General features: G+C 37.4%; 1 protein-coding gene across 2 annotated transcripts in view; it reads right to left on the reverse strand.

The window, feature by feature from the left end:
* The window catches only part of MINDY2 (MINDY lysine 48 deubiquitinase 2), an 83,867-nt gene that overhangs the window by 46,575 nt on the left and 20,228 nt on the right, over window positions 1-17,064 (reverse strand). For both annotated transcript variants that reach the window (XM_047766250.1, XM_047766249.1), the window contains exon 3: window positions 2,266-2,330. In XM_047766250.1, the coding sequence (XP_047622206.1) occupies window positions 2,266-2,330 (65 nt within the window). The remainder of the gene's footprint in view (window positions 1-2,265; window positions 2,331-17,064) is intronic.

Raw genomic sequence — 17,064 nt, forward strand, 5'->3', positions numbered from 1 at the left:
GTGACCTACACCACAGCTCACCATAATGCCAGATCTTCAACCCAAGTGAGTGGTGCCAAGGATTGAACCTGCATCCTCATGGATACTAATCAGATTCTTAATCCACTGAGCCACAATGGGAACTCCTTAGAGCTTATTTTTTCTATCTATCTATCTATCTATCTATCTATCTATCTATCTATCTATCTATCTATCTATCTACCTACCTACCTACCTACCTATCTATCTATCTTTTAGGGCCATACCCCGGGACATATGAAGGTTCACAGACTAGGGATCTAATCGGAGCTGTAGCCACTGGCCTACGCCACAGCCACAGCAATGTCAGATCCAAGCCAGATTCAAGCCACGTCTACAACCCTATATACCACAGTTCACCACAATGCCAGATCCTTAACCCAATGAGCAGGGCCAGTGATCGAACCTATGTCCTCATGGATGCTAGTCAGATTTGTTTTCACTGAGCTTACGGGAACTCCCTCCTGAGAGTTTTGTTTGTTTGTTTGTTTGTTTTTGTTTTTGTCTTTTTGCTATTTCTTGGGCTGCTCCCGAAGCATATGGAGGTTCCCAGGCTGGGGGTCGATTTGGAGCTGTAGCCGCCAGCCTATGCCAGAGCCACAGCAACGCGGGATCCGAGCCGCATCTGCAACCTACACCACAGTTCACGGCAACGGCGGATCCTTAACCCACTGAGCAAGGGCAGGGACCGAACCCGCAACCTCATGGTTCCTAGTCGGATTCGTTAACCACTGCGCCACGACAGGAACTCTCAGAGTTTGTTTTAAAACCAGGGCACTTTCTATCTGATATGCTTATAAGAAATGTAAGTGGTTATTAGATAGTGTTTTTCCAACAGTGAAACAAAACTTTACTTCTAATCATTTTCCAAGAGTCTAGATCACCTTAATGGAAGCATATCCTGAAACTGCAAGATCGACTTGAAACAAAATACTGCTAATTTGCAAACACTCATCAATCAAGATTTTCTCAGAACTGTGAAACAGAAGTAAAAAGAATTTTGAGGTTGTTATGAAACAGCAACTATCATACATTATTCCTAATTTCAAGTTTTTGTATTAAAATACCCTTACTGATTCCAATAAGAAATTATACAAATTTAACAAATAAATGATATAAATTTTATCTTACTACTTTATACTTATAAAATATTTTCTGATTTTTATATATTGAATGTTAGCCTAAGATTTCACTTGAAAAGAAGTTTTTATCATGCAAAGTATTTGGAAATCCTTGCTTTAAGCTATACATTCCAATAGAATTTAAATGACTTAGCATACCTATGTGGCTTTAGCTATAAATTCTATACTTTACACAGTGATGCAATGCAACATATTGGCTTTTCAATTTTATCAGGACTAGATTATCTCAACATTCAAATTCAAGAAGTTTTGCAATACTGAAATGAGTTTTCTTTTTTCCATTTGGATACTAGTGAAAGTATGTAGAAAGCAGTACTTTGAAAGTAAACATAAATCTTCCAATGATATCTGTTTCTTCCCTGGCTGATACTTCCTTCTACTCTAAGAACCTGATTTCTTCTTGTCTTCCATTGACAAAGAAAGAATACTGAAGAAAATGAACTCTGCTTGCTTTCTTACAGCTCCAATAATTGTGAGCCCAGTGTCCCTTTCTATGCCATAGAATAGTATCTTGGAATTATATGTTAAGACATGAAGATACATTGAAACTATGAAACATTAGATTGTGTCCTAATGACACACCCCAGGTATCACTTGCTGAACTGTTTCCTAAAAATAACTAAATATAAAATATAAATAAATGAGGAGATATGAATCAAGGTTAAATTCACTTGAAAGTCAAAAAAAAAAAAAAATTGGGGGTGTGGGGCGCTGCACCCTTAGCATAAGGAAGTTTCAGGCCAAGGATTAAACCTGAGCCACAGCAGTGACCTGGGCTGCTGCAGTGACAATGGTGTATCCTTGACCTGCTGCACCACAAGGGAAGTCCTGAAAGTCAATTTTTTTCAGGGAAAATACTAGGTTATCATTCTATATAGGTATGTAGAATGATAGCCATGTTTCATTCTATACAATATACAAGTTCATATAAAAGAGTATGCCCTGTGGGTCAAATATGGCTGTGAGCAAAGAATGACTTTTACATTTTTAAAAGGGAATAAAAAAAGAAAGTGAAAAATAGGCCTGAAGAGCCACTGATAGAGACCAATGAATATCCATAAGTTAAAATTACCTATTTTAATATAACAAAAATTTTGTCTATTACCTGCTCATAGTTTAAACGTTGAATTTCTGAAATTTCTTTTGGCTTTGTATCAAGCATGTAATCGCCTGTAAAAAGAAATTGTAAAGTTGCCTTTTTAAAATATTACTTTTTTCTAATTACAAAGGTAACATTTTAATTATAAATTCTATCAATAGGTGACCGAAAAAAATGATCCCCCAATTCTATTCAGAGAAAAGTTGATGTTAACTATCAGCTACAGTCTTACATATTTTTTTCAGTGTATATCTTAAAATGCTTTTGAACTTTTCTTCTTCTTTACAATATATTTGAGCATCTTTTCATGTCACTACAATAAAGCTCTAAAAGGTTTGACCAAGTTTCATTGCTATCAACGATATAATTATGTTTTACCCCAATACCTGTGCAAGAATGGGTATCATTTATTAGTCTTCTAAATGTTTGCCATTTTTAGAAGTAAACAAAAATTTTTTTAATTAAAAAAATTGACATCTTAGTGGTTACCAGTGGGGAGAGGGAATGGGGAGGGGCAAGAAATGGGTAGAAACTTAAAAGATACAAACTATAAAATAGATAAGCAACAAGAATATATTGTATAGCCATTATCTTTTTTTTTTAACGGCTGCACACATGGCATCTGGAAGTTCCCGGGGGAGGGACTGAATCTGAGCTACAGCTGTGACTTACTGCAGCTGTGGCAAAGCTGGGTCCTTTAACTTCCTGTACCAGGCCAAGGATTGAACAAATACCTCTGCAGTAACTCAAGTTGTTGCCGTCAGATTCTTAACCCACTGTGCCACAGTGGGAACTCCTATAATACTTTTTAAAGAAGTACATAAAAATACTGAATCACTCTGCTATAAATATGAAACAAATATAATACTTGGAAACAACTATACTTCCAAAAAACTGCCATCTTTTTACATACGTATTTTTATTTGGCAATACCTTTTTAATACATATATGACATTTAGTATATGTGGCACCTTTTAAATATATGTGACATCATTTTAATATACATAGTACTAAATGGATAAAGAAAATGTGTACATCTATACAATGGAATAAAAAAGAATGAAATGTGAGTTGCCGCCATGGTGCAGTGGAAACAAAAACAAATCCAACTAGGAACCATGAGGTTGCAGGTTTGATCTCTGGCCTCACTCAGTGGGCTAAAGATCTGGTGTCCCCCTAAGCTGCAGTATAGGTCGCAGATGCAGCTCAGATCTGGCATTGCTATAGCTCTGGCGTAGGGCAGCAGCTAAACAGCTAAAGCTCCAACTAGACTGCTAGCCTGGGAACCTCCATAGGCTGCAGGTGAAGTCCTAAAAAAGACAAAAAGTCAAAAAAAAAAAAAAAGATTGAAATGATGCCATCTGCAGCAACATGAATGAACCTAGACATTATCAAATTGAGTGAACTCAAAGAAAGATAAATACCATATCACTTATATGTGGAATCTAATAAAAATAACACAAAAGAGCTTATTTATAAAACAAAAGCAGACTCACGGATTTGGAAATCAAATTTATCGTTACCAAAGGAGAAATCATGAGGGAGAAGGATAAATTTGGAGGATGGAATTAACATATACACACTACTGTATATAAAATAGATAACTAAAAAAGACCTACTGCATGGCACAGGGAAAATTTACTCAATATTCTATAATAACCTATATGGGAAAAAAGAATGGATATATGTATACATATGACTGATTCACTTTTTTGTACACTTGAAATACAAAATTGTAAGTCAACTATACTCCAATAAAATAAAAAATCATATATATATACATAGTACCTTTTTATCTGTTTTACCTCTTTAATTATGTACTAACTATATATACTTTTCTTTAATTGCTTGCCTATACAAGCATCATTTTTTTCTTATTGAACTGAGAAATGCTCTTTTCAATCAGAGGAATTGGAACATTTCTTATATGTGTGGTGAATATTTTTTTTCCCCTATTGGCTTCTGACTTTATGATGGTACTTTTTTGCCTCTTTTTCACCAAACAGAAATATTTAATTTTATTTTTTATTTTTTTGTCTTTTTGCCTTTTCTAGGGCCGCTCCCGTGGCATATGGAGGTTCCCAGGCTAGGGGTCTAATCGGAGCTGCAGCCGCTGGTCTACACCAGAGCCACAGCAATGCAGGATCCAAGCCGAGTCTGCAACCTACACCACAGCTCACGGCAATGCTGGATCCTTTAACCCACTGAGCAAGGGCAGGGACCGAACCCGCAACCTCATGGTTCGTAGTCGGATTCGTTAACCACTGCACCATGACGGGAACTCCCATATTTAATTTTAATATAGTCCAATTCTTCTATTAGAGCTTCTGGGTTGGGTGTTATATTTTAAAAGATTTCTACCTCTTCAGGGTATACAAATATTCACATATACACGTGTAATTTTATGTCTGTCCTTTTTTAATGTTTAAATCTTTAATTTATCGGGAATTTATTTTAATATAAACAGTGATATATGGAACCAACTTCTCATGCAGCCTCCCATATCACTAAGTTGATGAAATTGTTTTTAATATAACTTTTATTTATTCAAAAAAATATCTAAAGGCTACATCAAGTATTCTTTTAATCTTTCCAACTCTGATAATAAAAGAATTCTTATGAACATCAATGTATTATTATTTGTGCTTTAATTAGAACTTTAAGATAGCAAAATCTAACTAATAACAATTTTATTCCACTTTCAGAGTATAGGAACTCTAAAAGCACTAATTAATTCACAGAAATACATTAGCAAGGGAATTTAACAAATATTTTTGAATCCTTACTATACACGGCATATTGCATAGTTATACATTGAGGCTTTAATATGGCATTTAAATAAAAACAATGCTTTGAGTAAATTTTACACATTACTTATTCAAATAATTGAGAACATATTTGCTATACTTGTATCCTATGTTTCATTTAAGTTCTGTATTAATCCTGATAAAAGACTGTAGTATATTCTTTCCTAACAACTTTAGTAGGATCAGGATGCAGAATATTATATAATTCAATACTAAATAACCCTAGATGTGCTATCACAGATTAAAGTTTAGGTGCTAAAAGCAGAATAATTCATTATTGGGAAAGATTCAGACAAGCAACTACTGAGGACAGAAAAGATCTTTGGGCAAGAGAAGAATAACCTGGCTAAGGAAGGCAGCTTCTCAGAAGGACCTCAATGATCCCTATTTCCTAGTATTCATACCTTTGTATAATCCTCTTCACTTCAGTGTGGATTAGACTCACTTTTAGTGAATAAAATACGACAGAATTAATGAGATGTCACTTCCAAAATTAGAATACAAAATATTGTGCCTTTCGTTATGGTGCTCTCTCACTTGCTCACTCTGAGATATGTTCTGCCATGTTCTGAGCTGCCTTATAAAGAAGCCCATGGCAAAGAACTAAAGGAGGCTTCTTGCCATAGTCAATGAAGAACTAAGGACCTCAGTCCAACAACGTGAGAGGAACTGAATCCTGCCAACAACCATGTAAGTAAGCTTGGAAGCAGATCCTCCTGAGTTGGACTGGAGACAAGACTGCAGTCCCAGCTGACAAACTGACTGCCATCTCATGACAGACCTTATGACAGAGTCATTCAGCCACACCAATATTCCTGACTTATAGATACTGGAGATAATAAATGCTCATTGTTTTAAGTAACTAAATATTGGGGTGATATGCAGCACTAGATACCTATATTTTTAGAAAAGTTTGTAAGTAGAGAATTAAACTTTTTAAAAGACTAATTTTGAGTTTTCAAGGGGGCATCTCTCAGTTTTTAGATATCTAAAATCATCTCTTAAGAATGCTATTTTGGGAGTTCCCGCTGTGGTATAGTACATTAAGAACCCAGCTGCAGCAGTTTGAGTCACTGTGGAGGTGCAGGTTTGATCTGGGCCCATTGCAGTGAGTTAAAGGATTCAGCATAGGTTGCAGCTATGGCTACGATTCAGTCCTTGGCCCAGGAACTTCCATATGCTATGAATGTGGCTATAAAATTTAAAAAAAAAAAGAATGCTGTTTTGTCTAGCTTATCTAACCTTCCTATTAAAAGTGATCAACAATAGTACTTTAATCAAAAAGTATTTATTAAGCATCTAGTCCATGTTTAGCAATAGGTTAAAATAAATATAATCCATTTGAAGGTGACCGTTTCTCTTAAAAATTAGTAATAAGGTAAAAATAGTATAAAATGTAATAAGTGCCTTATGTACAAATGATTTTTTTAAACTGAAGTATAATTGATTTACAAAGTTGTGCCAATTTCTGTTGTACAGCAAAGTGACTCAGGCATTCACATATATACATTCTTTTTGTCATATTATTTTCCATCATGTTTGATCCCAAGAGACTGAATGTAGAATCCTGTGCTACACAGTAGGGTCTCATTTGAAAAGAGGTATTGATAAAGCCTGTAGCACTTAGAAATATCCTTTTGAGGGGATAAAGTGGATTAAAAAAAATGGACAGAACTTGCCAAGGCAGTGAGGGAAAAGGCATTCTCCGAGGGAGAAAGAATGATGGAAAAAGCACATGTAAGAAACATCATGTCACATGGACAGTTTTGTTTTTTTGTTTTTTGTTTTTGTCTTTTTGCCATTGGGGCCGCTCCTGCGGCATATGGAGGTTCCCAGGCTAGGGGTCTAATTGGAGCTGTAGCCACCGGCCTACGCCAGAGCCACAGCAACACAGGATCCGAGCCGGGTCTGCGACCCACACCATAGCTCTCGGCAACGCCGGATCGTTAACCCACTGAGCAAGGGCAGGGATCAAACCTACAACCTCATGGTTCCTAGTCGGATACGTTAACCACTGTGCCACGACAGGAACTCCCCATATGAACAGTTTATAAGGAGTTTCATACATAAGATTCATGTTGCAGAGTGGTGGAAAATATGGCTAGATTGGTAAACTTAATCAGATTATAGAAAATCATAAATAATACACTGATAAGTTTGGCTGCTTGTTAAAGCTCATAAGAGACCCTTATGTTTTTAAGTAGACAAGTGAAGGATGGAATCGGTGCTTTAAGAAGAAAACACTGGTATGTAGGTTAATTTGGAAAGGAGAGGAAACAAAAGAGCTTGCAACATATCATGTTCTGAAGTACCAGTATAGAGAAAGAGAAAAGAACTTCAAAGAAAGAATCCATAAGACTATGCTACTAATGGGATATTTCAGACAAACAGAAATCAAGAAACAGAAACCTGACAGCTACATTAGGCCAAAAACAGAAGAGAAGGTTTGGCAGTAGGTAACTCATCCCAAGTCAGCACTTGGAAAAGAAGAAATATAGTCCACTGTTGGCAAAATTAAAATGATCCAACATTGACCTGCTTTTATAATATTTGTGTTCAAAAGATAAAATAAATTACCTTTTAAAAAGTCAGACAGCACAACCATCCCAACAACTATTTTTCTTACTATGATATTACTAGTTTCACCATCATACAAACTATTTTGGGTGGTTAAAATCACAATGTACATTCTAGTTTGTATTGTGTTTTTTTACATTATTTTCTTACCCATTTTCTGCCTTCCACATACACTTCTTCCCCACCTTGTTTTACTAGACTTGTTAACACTTCCTAAGTATCCTAGCTTGTCATAGTCTTTTCTCGAGGCCAAACAAGCCATGTCCACACTTGGCCCTGCTCTAATCCTCTAGTAAACAGAAATTCTCAAATTAAAATTCACTCCTCCTCCTCCTCTAACCTTTGCCAACAAAATTCCAATTCTCTGTGGTTCCTCGGCTTGGTGCTAAGAAAGCTACTAATTGTTTCTTTTACAATCTTTCTACTAGCATTTGTTTATTAATGCAAAAATATCTCTGTTTCCTCCAAAGAACTGGAGTAATCTAGAGAAGAAAATCCAAATAACTTAGAAAATGAAACAATTTGTTCTGGCAGGACTGGCTTTGAATAAAGTTTCCTTTTGGTCAGGTAGAGTTTTCAGAATCTCTCTTCTCACATTATTTTTGCTCACTTCTCCCCACCTCCCATTAGGATCATATTACTAGTGTAGTCCCTAGTAGCTGAGTCCTCTCACCCAGGACTTTCAAACCTCTTTAGCCACCCCAGATCTAGATCTACGTATTTCTTCATTGATTTTTTTCCCTATAATTTAAAAAATTCTTGACAGCAAAAGAAACCATTAACAAAATGAAAAGACAACCCGAAGAAGTGGAAAAAATCCTTACTAAGTGAATGACAAGGATTAATCCCCAAAATATACAATATAAATGTTGGACAGGGTGTAAGGAAGAGGGAACCCCCCTACACTGTGGTGGGAAAGTAAAGTGGTACAACCACTATGGGGGACAGTAAGGAGTGTCCTTTAAAAACTAAATATAGAACTACCATATGATCCAGCGATCCCACTCCTGGCTATCTATCCGGAGAAAACCACAATTCAAAAAGATGCATGCACCCCAATGTTCACTGCAGCACTATTTACAATAGCCAAAACAAAGAAGCAACCAAAATGTTCAACAAAGGATTGAATAAAAAAGATGTAGACATACAATGGAATGTTACTCAGCCATAAAAACCATGAAATAATGCCATTTGCAGCAACATGGATGGACCTAGAAATTATCATACTAGGTCAGACAGAGAAAGACAAGTATCATATATCATCAACTCATGGTAGAATCTAATAGAAATGATACAATAGAACTTAAACAAATAGTCTGAAAGATTTTGAAACAAAATTTATGTTCACAAAAGGGGAAACATGGAGTGGTGGAGGCATAAATTAGGGGCTTGGGAATGATATATTCACTACTATATATAGAATAGATGGGTAATGGGGAAAAACTACTGTATAGTACAGGGAAATTTACTCAGTACTGTGTGGTAAACTATATGGGAAAAGAACCTCAAAAAGAATGGATATATGATATATGTATAACTGATTCACTTTGCTGTACACCTGAAATTAACACAACTTTGTAAATTAACTATATTCCAATAAAATTTAAAAAACAAACAGGAGTCCCCATTGTGGCTCAGTGATAATGAACCCAACTAGTATCCATGAGGATGCAGTTCGATTCCTGGCCCTGCTCAGTGGGTTAAGGATCCAGCATTGCCATGAGCTGTGGTATAGATCGCAGATGTGAACAGATTTGGTGTTGCTATGGCTGTGGGGTAGGCCAGCAGCTGCAGCTCCCATTTGACTCCTAGCCTGGGAACTTCCATATACTGTGGGTGCAGACCTAAAGAAAAAAAATTAAAAACAAACAAACTCTTCATCCTATGTCCTGCTTCCTCAGGCTTTGCTAGCTAACAGTTAGATAAATTTAATATACTAAGATGCACTATTTATTTTCTTTCCAAGAAAAAGACCACATTAACATTTTCATAGTACATTCATGCAGCCACACTGTATTATTGATACCACCAAATATCTTGTCCACAGTACCTAATCAGTAAATATTTGCTGGGTAAGAAAAAGACAAATAGTAGGAATTTAAAATACTGTATCAAAAACACTTTTGAGGGAGTTCCCATTGTGGCTCAGCAGTAATGAACCCAACTAGTATCCATGAGGATGTGGGTTTGAGCCATAGCCCCGCTCAATGCGTTAAGGATCCGGCATTGCTGAGAGTTGTGGTGTAGGTCACAGAAGTGGCTTGGAGCTGGTGTTGGTGTTGCTGTTACTGTGGCTGTGGCATAGGCCAGCAGCTGCAGCTCCTATTTGACACTGGCCTGGAAACTTCCATATGCTGCAGGTGTGGCCCTAAAAAAAAAAAACAAAAAAACACTTTTGAGTAGTGGGGCGGGAGAAGATACATACTTTTGATAAGACTAGCCTTTCAGCATTTTAAAAGTCATATAAAAAGGTGCCCAGGAGGGAGTTCCCGTCGTGGCGCAGTGGTTAACAAATCCGACTAGGAACCATGAGGTTGCGGGTTCGGTCCCTGCCCTTGCTCAGTGGGTTAACGATCCGGCATTGCCGTGAGCTGTGGTGTAGGTCGCAGACGCGGCTCGGATCCCGCGTTGCTGTGGCTCTGGCGTAGGCCGGTGGCTACAGCTCCGATTCAACCCCTAGCCTGGGAACCTCCATATGCCACGGGAGCAGCCCAAGAAATAGCAACAGCAACAACAACAACTACAACAACAAAAAGCCAAAAAAAAAAAAAAAAAGGTGCCCAGGAGTTCCTGTCATGGCTCAGTGGTTAACGAATTCAACTAGGAACCACGATGTTGCAGGTTCGATCCCTGGCCTTGTTCAGTGGGTTAAGGATCCAGCATTGCCGAGAGCTGTGGTGTGGCTCATAGACAAGTGGCTCGGATCCTATGTTGCTGTGGCTCTGGTGTAGGCCGGCAGCTACAGCTCCAATTAGACCCCTAGCCTCGGAATCTCCATATGCGTGGGTGCAGCCATAGCAAAGACAAAAAAAAAAAAAAAAGACCAAAAAAATGTGCCCAGATGGAGACAGTACTTTATTTAAACTTTCTGAACTTTGGTTACCTCATTTGAAAATGAAGAGGTATTATAATTTATGACGATTTTATTTCCACTCCAATCTTTCCTTTTTCTACTATTAGTACCTCCATTCATATGCCCTCTGCTTCTGCTCATGGGTCTCTGCCACAACAATTGTATTCTTTAGCTATGGGAACTAATAGCATTTTGTCTCAGCAGGTAGAGTAGACAAAGGCAAGTAGAATGATGGTAATAACTAGCAAAGAGAAAGTAAGGTAAATGGCATTAGCCTACGACAGCATAGAAAACAGAACCGGAATGAAATTAGAAGTTGTAAAAGTGGCAGCACAGTTTAGGTTAGCCTGTTCAACAGAAATACAATGCAAGCCACAAATGAAGGTTGTATGCCACTTTAAATTTTTAGTAGCTACGTTTTAAAAAGTAAAAAGAGACAGGTGAAATTAATTTTAATATTTTATATAGCCCAGTATATTAAACATATTATCATTTCAACACATAACCATCATCCAAAATTACTGATATTTTATACTATTTTTCTTTGAAATCCACTGTATATTTTACACTTTCAAAACATCTCAGTTCACTCTAGCAATATTTCAAGTGCTCACTAGCCATATATTGGTCAGTAAAGGTTTAGATGATTATGGCCATGTTATGAAAACAAAGAAAGCACAGCAGACAGTGGTTGGATATGGAAGAGATTGACAGGAAACTGGGCTCAAAAATACGTTTTCTATATATATTAGGCATTCAAAAATCTATTGATATTTGACTACATCTGAACTATGTTTACTATTTCCTATATGTCTCAACCAGATCCTCCTAAAAACTATATTTATTTAACATGTTATTACTCCACTTAAATTAAAATACATGAAGCAGCCTACTATAGTAAACCCATGCTCCTATGCCTGGCTCCCAGCACTTTTTAGTTTAGCCACAACCTACTCAACTAATTCAATCTCTGCTCCTATAACTGTACAACATGTAGAATTACCAATTACAGTCAATTCATACTCATATATTGTTCTTCCAAATATGCCTTACATATTTTCACCTCTAGCTTGAGCTTAAAATAGTTTCCACATAGCCCCATAATATTCTTTTTGCTTTCTTTACAAGGGTGTGGAATCTAACTGTACAAGTCACATGTTCTCCATTAAGCCTTTTCCTACTCCTCACCTACTTCTCATGCCCACCTACAGTCAAATTTCTTAAAAGTATCTAGACTTGAGTCTCTATGTACTCATCTTTTAGAGGCTCTTCAATTCACCACTCCATTTCCATCCCATTACTGTACTGACACTGTTTTTGTGAAGGCCACAATAACTTCCATGTTGCCCGTGACTCTTCTTCTTTCTTCTAACATTCTTCTTCTCTTGGCTTCTATCACCCTCTTCGGGTTCTACTTCTTTCTTAATGGCTATGTGTTTGTTCCTTTATTTCTCTGTCCTCTAACTGATGTATTTCAGTAGGGCTAATGTGGGCAAAGAGGGCAAAAATGTGATATTATAGTGGTCTGTACCCTTCAAAGGGCCACAGTACCTGAAGAGACAGAGTAAATCTGGTATGAAAGTTTCCTGGAGTGAGTGATTAGGACAAAGATGTGTATAAAGGCAATACTGAAAAAAAAAAAAAAAAAGTTGAGGAAACATTGCTCTACTCAATCTGTGCACACTGGGAAACTTCAGGAGACAATCCCAGACCCACCTCTCTTCTTGCTTTATACTTTCCTCTCTTAATGATCTCATCAATTTCCAAAGATCTAAATACCATTTTTATACTAACGACTCAAATTCTTATCCTGAATTTCATTGTTCTCTGAAAATCATGGTCTCTCAACAACAAAATTTTATAAATATTTTCTTAATGTTTCCTTTACCTTTTTGCCTAAACGAAATTTGGCTCTGCCTTGATGACACTGCAGCCCTCTTAAGTAACAGCTATTTTCTCTCTGATTCTTTTTCACCAGTGAGCCTGGAGGTGCAACAGATTATCTACTTGCTCTATGGTCATTCTTTCTCCTTCTTCTCCCCGAAACTCCTCAGTTTTAAAAACCCATGTCATCAGGTAATACTACCCATCATCCACCAACTTGGTTATAGTTCTTTACCAACTTTCAGGTCAATCCTCCTCATTCCTAGTTCACTGTTTCTCTCTGTCACAAATCCTGCCATAGTTTTTGCTAATTTCAGTGCTCACAGACATGACCATCTAATACCCTGTCCGTTCTGTTCCTTGACCTCTTCTCCAACAAAAATTTTATACTCCATCATATCACAGAAACTCATTCCCTATAATCATACAATTTTGTTATTACCAGGCTTTAAAAATTCTTCAGCTCTATCAGGGCCTAAAATCCATTAATCCCATCGCATTTTCCTTGAACATATGCATATCCATTTCCTCATCTTGCAACTTAAATTCTATGGCTCATGATTATAATCACTCTCTACACATACCTTCCATTCCCTAGACTGTTTCTTCAACATATTCACTTGGCAAAACCCCAGCTGTGGTTAAATCCTGCTCCTCTACTATTCAGGCCCATACTCATGCAGCTGAAGGTGACTGGAGAAATCATACGCTAATGCTGGCTGCTCTCAGTAACCTCAGAGGTAATGCCCAGGAATCATGCTGTATTTCCCCCTTTCATTCTCTTGCTCATCCAAGCAACTTTTTTTTTTTTTTTGTCTTTTTGCCATTTCTAGGGCCCCTCCCATGGCATATGGAGGTTTCCAGGCTAAAGGTCGAATCAGAGCTGTAGCCGCTGGCCCACGCCAGAGCCACAGCAATGGGGGATCCGAGCCGCATCTACAACCCACACCACAACTCACGGCAACACAGGATCCTCAACCCACTGAGCAAGGCCAGGGATCGAACCTGCAACCTCATGGTTCCTAGTTTGGTTCGTTAACCACTGAGCCATGACAGGAACTCCATCAGGCAACTATTTTATACCTTCCTTCTCATCTTCAAAAACTCTTCCTTCATCCTCACTCTTAGCTGATGACCTGGTTTCCCATTTCACTAAGAAAACAAAAGTACTCAAAAGATCTTCTACAAGCTACCACACCCACATCTACCCACCTATCAGCATCTATTTTTTATACATTCTATCTTCCTTCCTATTGCTAATGATGAATTATCTATATTGCTTAAAACTAATTCTTCTATTTGTCCAAAGTATTCTTTTCAATTCCTTTCCTCTAATTTTTTCTTTTTATGAAAAGCCTTATTAAAACAGAATTCACATATCATAAAATTAACCCATTTAAAGTATACATAATTCAATGTTTTTAAAGCATATTAAAACCATTGTGAAATTATCATCATAATCTAATTTTAGAACATTTTGGTCCCCCCCAAAAGAAATTCTATACCCATTACCAGTCTATTTTCCCCCATCTCCCCAAGTGCTAAGCAACCACTCATCTACTTTCTGTCTCTAAATTTGCTATTCCGGACATTTCATATAAATGGAAAAATAAAATAAGTGATCTTTGTGACTTGGCTTCTTTGACTTAGCATAATGCCTTTAAGGTTGTTCCATATTGTATCAGGTACCAGCAAATTCCTTTTTACGGCTGAATAATGTTTCACTGTATGAATATACCGATTTTTTTTTTTTTTTGGCTTTTTAGGGCCACAGCCCTGGTATATGGAGGTTCCGTGGCTAGGGGTCTAATTGGAGCTACAGCTGCTGGCCACAGCCACAGCAACATGAGACCCAAGCTGCATCTGTGACCTATGCCACAGCTCACGGCAATGCCAGATCCTTAACCCACTGAGTGAGGTCAGGGATTGAACCTGCAACCTCGTGGTTCCTAGTTGGATTTGTGTCCACTGAGCCACAATGGCAACTCCTTTTTCTTTTTTTCCCCACATTTTGTTTATTCATTATCAGTTTATGGCTGTCTTGGTTGTTTTTGGCTATGAATAAACTCCCATAAATGTTACAGAACGAGTTTTTGTGTGGACATGTGTTTCTCCTTCTCTTGGGTGAAAATGTAGGGTCATATGGTAATTCTATATTTAACTTTTTGAGGAACTGACAAACTTCCACAGCAGCTGCATTTCATTACTTTCCTATTGCTTATGTATAATGCCTTCTAATCTTCTCTTGTGCCCATTCCAGTCAGGTTTTCATCCTGTGCCCTTGTCAAAGTTACCAATTACCTCCTCCATCAATGGTCAATTTTTAGTCTTCACTCTGCATGACCTATTAGCAGCATTTGATTTGGCTAATCTCTCACTGATACGCTTTCGCTTTCTTTCTTTCTTTCTTTTTTTCTTCTTTCCTTCCTTCTTTCTCTCTTTCTTTTGTCTTTTTACAGCTGTACCTGTGGCATATGGAGGTTCCCAGGCTAGAGGTTGAATCAGAGCTATAGCTGCTGGCCTAGGCCACAGCCACATGAGATCCTAGCCCATCTGCAACCTACACCACAGCTAATGCCAGCACTGGATCCTTAACCCACTGAGTGAGGCCAGGGATCAAACCTGTGTTCTCATAGATACTTGTCAGATTCATTTCTGCTGAGCCACATCAGGAACTCCCATTCTATTCATGATCCCACTCAGTCTAACTGCCATTTATGTACTATCTGTTCCAAATGTGTATTTACAGGCTAGATCTGCACTGTCTAATACAGTAGCAAATAGAAATATGTAGCTATATAAATTTAAATTAATTAAAATTAGGACGTTCCCATTGTGGCTCAACAGTAACAAACGTGACTAGTAACCACAAGGATATGGGTTCGATCCTTGGCCTCACTCAGTGGGTTAAGGATCCAGCGTTGCTCTGAACTGTGATGTAGGTCGCAGACGCAGCTTGGATCCCATTTTGCTATGGCTGTGATGTAGGCTGACAGCTACAGTTCCGATTTCAACCCCTATCCTGGGAACTTCCATGTGCCATGGGTGCAGCCCTAAAAAGACCAAAAAATTTTTAAAGTTTAAAAAATAATTAAATATTCAGTTCCTCAGTCACATTAGCTGCATTTTAAGAACTCAAGAGCCACATGTGGCTAGTGGTTATAAAGCTAGATAGCACAGATATAGAATACTTCCACCAATATACACAGTTTCACTATATAGGGCTGATATAGATGTCTCCTCTGAACTCTAGATTTAGATATCCCACTGCCTCCCTGACATCCACATTTGGATGTCAATAAATATTGCAAAACCAAAAATCCTGATATTCTTCTCAAAACATGTTCCTTCCATTATTTTCCTCTTTCAGTTGATGTTAATTCTATCCTTCCAGGTGTTAAAGCCAAAAACTATGGGTAACCCTTGATTTCACTCTCAGTCCACATTCAACTGATCAGCAATCCTGTCAGCTCTATATCCAGAATCAGACCATATTTTATAATCTCTACTTCTACTACGCTATTTGAAGCCACCACCACCATCTTTTGCCAGTAGTAATGGCTTCCTAATTGATCTCCTAGCTTCTCTCTTTATCCACCACCAAGTTCTATTTTCAACATATCAGCTGGAGAATTCTTGTTAAACTCAAAGTCAGATCATGTCAACTCTCTGTTCAAAATCCTTTAATGGTTTCCCAGATCACTCACAGAAAAAGTCAAAGTTGTTACAATAGCCTAGGTTATTACATGATATGATTACCTCTCTAATCTCATCCTCTAATACCTCCCCTTTGCATAGTCTGGCAGCCATACTAGCTGTTCCTCAAAGCACCAAGCGTATTTCAGCCTTCTTCATGAAATATAATTTAGAAATCACAAAGTTTAAGAATCACCAAACCAGAGTAAAAGAGATAAAAACAGAAATTCTATTTCCAGATATTGAGGTATTCAAAGTAATCTACACTCAACTCTGAGGTTCTATAATCACTGAATGGGATTAAATGATATTAATTACATAAAGAAAAAGATCTTCCAAAAACTGCAATTTCAATTACTTCACTAAACCTACATCTCACAAAAAATCAGTTAGCTAGTTGCCTGAAATGGTACAGACAAAAACTAATCAGCTAACAAGTTTTTTAAAAATAAAAACTTAATTACTAAACAACTGTAAGAATATGGATTAAGATTTCCTATTTGGTAATAGTAAAATATATAAATTCTTATACTATAAAAGATCTCAGTGTGATCTGCAACTACCTCCTCTATAAACAAGTTTTACTCAATGCAGCTGGTCTGCAAACTGTGTATTACTGGTCTGTTTTGAAATAAGAAGCTTGCATAAGAATGTAATTTAGCATACTGCTCCCTTCAAGAAAAATTTGCTATGAAAAAATTTCAGATGAACTAAACAGCATGCTTACACACTAAACAGTGTGGTTACTAAACAGAATTTTTACATTCA

This window comes from Phacochoerus africanus, chromosome 2 (assembly GCF_016906955.1).
Source record: "Phacochoerus africanus isolate WHEZ1 chromosome 2, ROS_Pafr_v1, whole genome shotgun sequence".
In the NCBI taxonomy this organism is placed as follows: Eukaryota; Metazoa; Chordata; class Mammalia; order Artiodactyla; family Suidae; genus Phacochoerus; species Phacochoerus africanus.